The sequence below is a fragment of the Vicia villosa genome, linkage group LG2, assembly GCF_029867415.1.
Source record: "Vicia villosa cultivar HV-30 ecotype Madison, WI linkage group LG2, Vvil1.0, whole genome shotgun sequence".
Classification (NCBI taxonomy): Eukaryota; Viridiplantae; Streptophyta; class Magnoliopsida; order Fabales; family Fabaceae; genus Vicia; species Vicia villosa.
In genome coordinates, this window is record NC_081181.1 from 184,047,787 (window position 1) to 184,057,600 (window position 9,814).

The 9,814-nt window shown below is 36.6% G+C and overlaps 2 protein-coding genes across 2 annotated transcripts; both read right to left on the minus strand.

The window, feature by feature from the left end:
• Positions 1-6,241: 6,241 nt before the first annotated feature.
• LOC131650828 (uncharacterized) lies at positions 6,242-6,637 on the minus strand. The gene has a single exon (XM_058920540.1). It carries the CDS (start codon positions 6,635-6,637, stop codon positions 6,242-6,244), a length of 396 nt encoding a protein of 131 aa, XP_058776523.1.
• An 80-nt stretch (positions 6,638-6,717) lies between these two features.
• Positions 6,718-9,603, minus strand: LOC131650829 (uncharacterized). Its single transcript, XM_058920541.1, has 4 exons — positions 8,727-9,603; positions 7,557-8,306; positions 7,052-7,514; positions 6,718-6,982 (listed from the first exon to the last, which is right to left on the minus strand). Exons 1-4 carry the CDS (start codon positions 9,601-9,603, stop codon positions 6,718-6,720), a joined length of 2,355 nt encoding a protein of 784 aa, XP_058776524.1.
• Between the last annotated feature and the right edge of the window lie 211 nt (positions 9,604-9,814).

Here is a 9,814-nt window from a genome sequence, read left to right on the forward strand (position 1 = left end):
GCTCATTGCAAACCATTCCATAAAAAGTGGAATGCAATCCTCCTCTTTCCAACCCGAAAAATCCACCCATTCACCAATATCTTTCCAAACAAGTTTAATTACATAACATTTGAAGAAAATATGGTCTCTATCCTCCAAGTGTAACCCACAAAAGACACAATTTAAATTAGAAGTAGGAAAAGCAATACCTCTAACTTTCAAAAGATCTTTGGTTGGAAGCCACAAAAAGTCTCCACGCAAACGCTTTAATTTTGTACGGAATCTCCATCTTCCAAATCTTTTCCAACACTTCATCATTCTTATTAATGGGGCCAAAAGGAATTCGCCGGAAAGCATACCGACGATAACATGATGATACCGTAAATATCTTATCCGTTTCAATATTCCATCTCACGGAATCCTTTTCCAAATTACAACCCGCAAAAGATTCCAAAAAGTTCCTTAAAGACGCCAACTCGGATAATAAACCCGCCTCACCCGCATCTACCAACGAAATGCCCAAATCCACCCACTTCCAAACCCCCTCACTCCATCCTCCCATCACCGCTACGGAAACATTTTTCAACAAAGAAATACTATAAAGCTCCGGAAACACTTTCGACAAACATACATCGTTCAACCAACAAACTTCCCAAAATGGAGTGCTAAATCCATTACCAACAATAAAACAACTATTCTCAAGAAAAGAATCTTTATGGAAAGAAGAAGAATTTCCAACATTTAGCATGTCACGCCACCAAAAGAAAGAAAAAGAGTTTTTATTATGAACCCCGCCACCAAAAAGATGCATATTAATATCTCCATAGCGCGCCTTCAAAACCTCTATGGGTGATAAGATGAATGGAAATATTTTGTGGGCAGATTTGAATATCTTTCCGAGTTTTTGTTTGGTTTAGTCATTTTTTGATTTGGGTCTTTTCATTTGGTACATTTTTTTTTATTGTATTGATGGGTTGAACACCCCTTGTGTCTTGTTATATTCATTTTTGCTTATAAAGAAACAAAGCATTCAAATAATTAATTGTCATATAAAATAAAAAAAATTATTTGAATAGCTAATATAATATATAAAAGATAACTATAAAAGATAATCACTACCTATCCACTCATAGAAATTAAATAAATCTGAGGTCTCAACAATAAACCACTTAAAAAACAAAAATTTAAGTGTATCAACTCATAAACACACATAATTTATAAGTGAAAATAATAACTTTTTTACAAATGATCAATACTATTGTATGAGTTTGTTTGATAAAAATAACGGTTGACTAATAAGTTAGCTGATAGTTTATAGCTGATGGCTGATGACTGATAGCTTATAGCTTATAGTTGATAGTTGGGACTGATAATTAATAAATTAATTGAAGTGTTTAGTAAAATTAGCAGTTCAAATAACTTATAAATATAAAATAACATAAAAAGTATTAAATAAATAATTATTTTATTTTAAATTAAATTAATTATAAAGGATAAAAATGAGTTTTTACTAAAATAATAAAGATAAAAAAGAAAAAAAAAGTTATAAGCTAAAACGCTATTTTAAAATAGCGTCTGAAAAATAAGCTATAAACTAACATAATATACTCTAAACTCGTGATAAAAAAAACCGTTATAAAACGTGTTTAAGTTATCCTATAATCTTATAAATTATAAGGTCAAAATTGTGTCTCAACAAACTGAGCATATGTGAAACCATATCCAAAAATTGTTGGTGGTATCAACCATAAAAAAAACCGTTTATTTGACTAAAATGTTTGCTAATGATATCTTAAGGAAACGTGCAAAGGTATATGCTTTTCTAGTCTGTCATTACAAAGCATGTGAAATAATGGGTCTTCGAGAATTCCCAATTGGTTATAATAATATAGTCAATAATAGGTAACCCGTTTACACCGCTATAAAAAATAATAATTTTCAATTCAATTCATTTTGATAACACCAAAAATCTTTTTTTTTTCGTTGTCATTTTTCCCACGTATTTTTGTAGATGTCATTTAGATTGGAGAAATCATCTTGTCACCCCTCAAATTGTCTCTGGCACCTCCAAAAATATTGAAAAGACTAACATATCCAACTAAAATTATTTATCAAAGTTTTTGAAATTTACGAAGAGCACCGGATTTTTTAAATTTTAGGGCGATATCGGAAATTTGAGCTGCATACCAGAAATTCTACGAAAACAAGTAAATTTTCGATATTTTTTAAATTTCTGGTATTTCTTACCGGCAATTTTGAAATTTACGATATTTTGTACCAGAAATTTCAAAATTTCCAGTATATTTATGAAATTTTAAAAATACTAGAAATTTCAAAAATTCCGGTATATTGTCAAGTACCGAAAATTTTGAGATATTTGAAATTTTCGGTACTTTGTATTTTTTTTAATTATATTTTTTATTTTTTTTCCAGTAAGGACTAGAGGCAAGGATGATACAGTTGCGGGTCGGGCAACCGATAGAACAGAGGCTCGTGCTAGGGTTGATGCCGATGAGGCTGGTACGTCAGTCTTACGGGCTGGACACATTGCTCCGACCGGTTCTAACCGGAAACGGGGGGCAGAGGAGGCGCAGGCGGGTAGGGGGTTCCGTGCACCTCGGCGCTGGGGTGGTAGAGCATCCAATGTTATGGACGGGAAGGATGAGGTTGGTTAGGCTACTAAGGTTGAGGTTGTTGCTTGGGAGGATGTTGCTAGGGTTAGGGATGTTGTTCGGGAGGTTACTGCGGAGGATGTTGCTAGGGTTGAGCCGGTGGTTCATAGGGTTGAGCCTGAGTAGACCAGGGTTGAGCTGGAGGTACATGTTGCTGATGAGGTGGTGGTTGAGAAGCGGGTGACTGTGGTTGCTAAGGAGGTGGTTGTGCATGATACGGACACCACCACAAGTTCATCTACAGAGCCATCAGTACACACTAATGAGGCTTATCCAGGAGGATCTTCTAAGAGGTCGGTTTTGACAGCCTATGCTGACCATGTCACCTTTAGGATATGGCAGGGCAAGATATGTAACATTGCTTAATTTTTATTATGAAATTTGAATTATACTGCTGTGTTTTTATTGTATTTTTTTAATTGTATTTTTTTTGTTACAGGAGCGTCCAGTGCTGAAGCTCACTTCTCACGGGTCGAAGTTGAAGAACTTCCCTGAGGGACCGATGCCTAAGGAGGTGGCGAGGATCGTTCGGGACTTCCATTTGTTGGACTTTGCTTGATGCTCCTTGTCGATGTTGGACGCCCCTCTCTTATCAGCTTTTGTGCAGAAATGGCACCCGAAGACATCATCCTTCCATCTTCCCTTCGGGAAGACGACGGTTACTCTGGATGATGTGCATGCTCTGTTCACCTTCCTATAGCTGGTACATTTTTTACACCAGTTCATGGGGACCAGACGACGGCGGTGCAAATGGTGAGGGATGCATTAGAGGTTTATGAGCTGGTTGTGCTCAAGGAGTTTGGTGACACTCGAGGCTTTCACCTAAGGATGTCTTGGCTGAGGAAGGTTTATCAGTAGTTGGTCGATGCGGGGAGGTACAAGGTTGCCGTTAGGACGTATATACTACATCTAATGGCATATACTCTCTTGGGGACAAGTCTGCATATTATATAGATGTCTAATATCTGACTCTCTTCAGCGACCTTAATACCCCGTGTTAGGCTTGGGGAGTGGCTGCTCAGACGATGCTATACATAGCGCTTGATGCCGCTTCTCGTCCTAACACCAGTAGCTTGCTGGTTATCAGAGATTGCTACAGGTATATATTCTTAACAAGTTTTTTGTGTTTTATGTAGTGTTGGATCTACGAGCACTTTTCTCGGGTCTGCGAGCGGAGGACTACCCATTGTGCGACTTCTGACCCTTGTGCGATGAGGTGGAAAGCCAGACAGACCCTTCTAGGAGAGGCACCCATGATAGAGTACAGGCGGAAGCTGGATGCTTTGACGCTGGATGATGTCATCTGGACACCGTATACAGGTCACCGCGGGCATCGTCCTTTTGATCCATCCTCCTTATACTCAGGTTATGTCAGATGGGAGAGCCATGTGGCTAGACACTTGCCTGAGTGGTGTCTACGCCAGTATGGTTATATACAGGGCATCCCACGACCGGTCCCGGAGGCTCCAGCTGGTGGCATTGTTAGGATGGATACCTCGAGTGGTTCCTCAGAGTGTCGCACCCTAGGGCCAGCCCCACATTTTCCGCAACATTTGATGTTCTAGGGCATTCAGGGCCATGGCTTCTTCACCACCATCACCACCTCCACCCCCCGCTGGTGACCAGGACAGCCGCCTGCATTACTTCGCAGTTCACTTGGATAGTCTCATGGGTCTTGTGAACCCTGATGGTGAGGTCCATAGTATTTTAGCTAGGTTGGTTGATGTTGCCCGTGGAGGACCTATGTGATTTATATTTTTTATGATTGTATTATTTGTATATTTTGTACGAACATCTTTTTAATGACATAATCTTTTTTGCTAGTACATGTTTCGAGTAGATAAAAAAATAACATCAATAACAAACAAACATAGTTAACAAACATCAGATGACAACTACAAGCATAAAATTGACAATCAGACCCTCAAAAAGTGTCAGCAAATTCTCAACCGTTAAAAAACTAAAAAATTTAAACATACCGGAAATTTATTTTATTTGAAATTTCAGGTATACCGGAATTTTGTAATTTCCGGTATACCTGAAATTTCAAATTTTCGATATACCAGAAATTTCAAATAAACTAAATTTCCGATATGTTTTATCAAAAATTTAAAATGAACTGAATTTCTGGTATTTTTTACCAGAAATTTTGAAGTGTATACCATAAATTTTCAACGAAATTTCTTTGATTTTCATTTTTTTTAACAGGGATAAAGTGGGAATAAAAATATGGGGATGGCAGGATCAATTTCTGGGATGGCTAGTTAATTTCTATTCAGATTGTCTAACATTTTAGAATCTTACAATAACATATTTGTATGTCCGCACAAGGTTGACAAAACCTTGAAATAAAATAAACAATTCGAGAATAAATTAAAAGAAATGTGACATTCGATTTCTAAAATAGAGTGTTTATACATTAAAAGTCATAGGGATAATGTTAGAAGAATTACTAATAGACTAGAAAAAAAAGTCTAGCCACCTAAGTTATTTAAGCCTCAAATGTTTCGACTTAAACAATATCTTAAAGTTTTTATGAGAAAATAGATGATGCACTGACAGTGTAAAATAACTTTACACTGTCAATCAATCACAATCATGTATCTCATTAAATCAATATTTTATTTTTAGAAAAATTTAGTAACATGCGGATTGATGGTCTACTATTGAATAACAGTGTAATACTATTTTATATTATCAGTGCATATCCAATAAACTTTTTATTTTATTTTATTATAATAATATATAATAACACATTAGACAAATAAATTATCATAATTGAATTGTTAAAAATTGTGTCTTTTTTCTTTTGGTCTTGAGTTCAATTTTTAGCAACAACAAAAATAATTACTTAAAATATATTTTATAGGTCTCGTTTTAAAATTTAATTTATACCTCCAAATAGATTGGGCCGAAAGATCTATTAAGATCACATGTGCTGAATTGTTTTTTGTTTGTTATATTTTTTTATTATAATAATAATAATAATAATAATAATAATAATTATATATTTATATTAATAATTTTTTTGTTAGTATGAAGTTATATTATATTATATTTATTAATTTTTTTTCGTTTTTTGAATATAACAATAATATATATGTTTGTTGTAAATATTTAAATTAATAGATTAATTGGATTGTTTTATACAATAATAATAATAATAATAATAATAATAATAATAATAATAATAATAATAATAATAATAATAATAATAATAATAATTGTGTATTTTTTTTTTGTAATCAAGAAATAATATTAAACGGAGAACTAAGGGTTCTCCAACCCGATTACAAAGGAGGAGCGGGAAAGTCCGACAAAAAGAAAAATTACACACCAATTACCCTTACGAAAGGAAGAAAAGCGGATCCTTATTAAAATCGTAAAAAATATAATTGGGATGGGTAATCTTCCCACAAAAAGACCATTTCAAAACCAAGAACTTGATGTTCTAAACGGTATTGTTAATGCTCCAAGCTTCCTCCCGAAAGCGCACACCATTCCTAAGTAACCAAAAAGACCAAACGGGTGGCAAGCCACACCATGTCCAATTTACTATCTTTAATCTTTCTAGAGCGGAAAAACAAGCGTCACTCCATAAAATGCGGTGAACACTCATTTTCCGACATACCCCCTTTACCAACCCAAAAAGCTATGTCACTCCAAATCTTTGTACCCACCAAACAACCAAAAAAGAAATGATCCCTATCCTCCGAATCAATGCCACACAAAACGCATTTAGAGTTTTCAAAGGAGAAGGTCATACCTCTATACACCAAACCATCAACCGTTGGAAGTCTATCTTTAAAAAGTCTCCATCCAAAGGCCTTGATTTTGAACGGAACCTCCATTTTCCATAATAGACCAAAAACACCGTCATGAATGTTAGGCGGACCGAACGGAATATAGAGATTCAAGTAAAAATTATAACAAGAAGCTACCGAAAAGTCCATCGACGATCCTTCAGTCCAACTAACCGAGTCCATGCCGTGTCTCCACCCAATGAAAGCATCCACCCGACTTTTCATCTTCAACAATTCCGCCTCTAAATAATTACCCTCCAAATTTAAACCAAAATCACCCCAACACCAAGCACCTTCTTTCCACCCCCCATTCCCGCCAGCGAAACACCCTTCAAATTAGAGTTTAAATACAAATCAGGGAACTCCTCTTTCAAAGGAATCCCTTCCAACCAAGAAGTTTCCCAAAACGGCGTGTGAAACCCATTGTGAATGTTAAATTTAACCTTTTCTACCATAGGATCCACATGAAAAGAAGAACTAATCTTAACCAAATCTCTCCACCAAATCGAAGAAAAAGATGAAGAAGCACTAAGTTTAGAATAGGGAGAATTACTAACCTTACTATTAATCAACAAAGAGGACGATAAGTCACCTTACCGGGCTTTCAAGACATCTAGCCAAAGAGAAGATCGACCTTGTAATATTCGCCACCTCCACTTGTTAAGAAGAGAAATATTGAACAACGCGATATCCTTAACTCTTAAACCACCTTTCTCTATGTGAAGAGATAAATCTTTCCACCGCACCCAATGAATCTTTCTTTTCTCCTCTAATCCTCCCCAAAGGAATTTACTTTGCAAGCTATTAAATTTCTTCACCACCTTCAACGGCATTTTATAAAAGGACATAGTGAAAATGGAGAGAGAACTTAGAACCGACTTCAAAAGAGTAATCATACCTCCTAAATTCAAGAAGCGATTAGTCCAACCTTCCAATCTAGCCTTCGTCTTGTTCAAAAGAGGATCCCAAGTAGATTCCAACCTTGGATTGTGACCAATCGGAATGCCAAGGAAGATAAACTTGATTTCCTCAATTTTACAAGACAAAAAGTGGGATGCCGCTTCCAAGAATTGCTAACTAGAATTAATCCCAATCAACTTACTTTTGTGATAATTAATCCCAAGGCCCGACACAAGTTCAAAGGCTCTAAGAACCGCCTTAATCGACCGAATATGCTTCCAACTACCGTCCCCCACCAATAAAGTGTCTTCCGCAAATTGAAGGATGTCCACCCTACACTTTCCTTCGAGAACAAAAGATTCGAAGTCCCCTAACTCAATAGATTTTCTCACCAAGGCCGTGAGCGCTTCTGCTACCAAAACAAAAAGAAAAGGAGAAATAGGATCTCCTTGTCTCAACCCTCTATAAACACCGAATTCTTTCGAAGAGCTCCCATTCACAAGCACCGACATATCGCTCTTAAACACCAATAATTCCATCCACTTTATCCATCTCCTTCCGAACCCCATCGCTTTGAACATAAAATGAAGAAAAGTCCAACTCACCTTATCGTACGCCTTTTCGAAGTCAACTTTGAAAAGGGTACAATTACTACCCGCCTTCCTAGCATAATCAACCACCTCATTCGCTACAATCACCCCATCAAGCAATTGTCTTCCGGGAACAAACGCGGTTTGACAAGAAGAAATGATAGAGTTTAGCACCTTTTTAAGTCTCCCCGCCAAAAGTTTAGCCGCCACTTTATAAATACAACCCACCAAGCAAATGGGCCTAGAATCATCCAATCCCAAAGGATTATGTTTCTTTGGAATAAGAGTAAAAAAAGACGAAGTAATAGCCTTTGACAAAGAACTCCCTCCAAAAAAATAGTTGAAGAAATTGAAGAAATCTTCTTTAATGAAGAACCAACATCTTTTAATAAAGAGAAAGGAGTACCCGTTTGGCCCCGGGCTTTTGTCTCCTCCACATTCCCACACCGCCTATTTAATCTCATTTTGAAGAAAAGGTCTCTCCAATTCCTCCGTCTCTTCCTTACTTAAAGTATTGAACGGGATACCCTCCAAAGAAGGTCTACTAATCTCCGTTTCCACAAACTTCTCCTCAAAGTGCTTGAATACCGTCTCCCTAACCTCTTCAACCGTCTCCGCCAATCCTTTCGGAGAAAGAATATGACCTAAATGATTGTTTCTCCTTCTTTGTTTCATCACCTTGTGCAAAGAACCGCTATTGGAGTCTCATTCCTTAATCCAACTCAACCTAGACTTTTGTAATAACATATTTTCTTTTATTCTCAAATTCCTCCAAAACTTACTACTCGCTTCCTTTCTAAACTCCATAGTGCTATCAAAGTTGAAATAATCGTCGGAGGCTAATTTGTCGTCGGCCAAATTCATCTTGCTAGCACCGTCCTCCATCTCCAAGTCAATTCTACCAAACACATCCTTGTTCCAAATCCTTAACTTATCTTTTAGAAGCCTTAGTTTTTCCTTTAACACGAAATCTCCTCTTCCTTCCACCTTAAGGCTTTTCCATTCTTTCTCCACAAAAGGAATAAAAGAATCGAAGCTAAACCATTCATTGTTGAATTTAAATGGTTTTGGTCCCCGATTCCTTTGGTCTTTCAAAATCCATATAGGACAATGATCCGAAATATCCCTATCACCAATAAATTGACCCATAATCTCCCATCTAGTCACCACATCGTTGGACACGATAAAGTGATGGATTTTACTCATAGACTTCCCGTCCCCGCTAAACCAAGAGAACTTTTTTCCTTTGCAAGGAATGTTCACCAACGCGCTTCTATCAATAAACTCCGAAAATAGATCCATATCTCTTTTATGCACGTACACCCCTTGCCCCTTCCTTTCTCTAGTGTTTTTAATCACGTTGAAATTCCCTCCCATAATCCATTCCCCATCCTTAAAAGTCTCCTTTAGCTCAAGCAACTTCTTCCATAACGCAATCTTTTTGATCAAAAGACAAGGCGAATACACATTAATCACATAATAACACTTATTCTCCCAACAAGCTTTTATACCTAAGTAACCCTCTCCTTTAAAACTATTAACCACCTCCACTTTATCATTCCATAAAATGAGCAATCCTCCCGACCTACCAAGCAAATTGGAATAAGAAAAACCCACCTCCGGAGAATACCAAAAAGACTTGGCCAAATTAGCATCCATGTTGATAACCTTAGTTTCTTGAATTAAAAACACGTCCGCATTACCTTTTTTTATCAAAGAGCTAATCCTCCTTCTTTTGAGTGCATTCACTCCCCCCTAATATTCATGGAACCTATAATCATTGATCACCTTCTTTAATCTCCTTCCTTACCTCCCCTTTTTTTTCTCCCCCTAACTCCAAAAACTCAATCTTATTCATAAGATTTTCCCT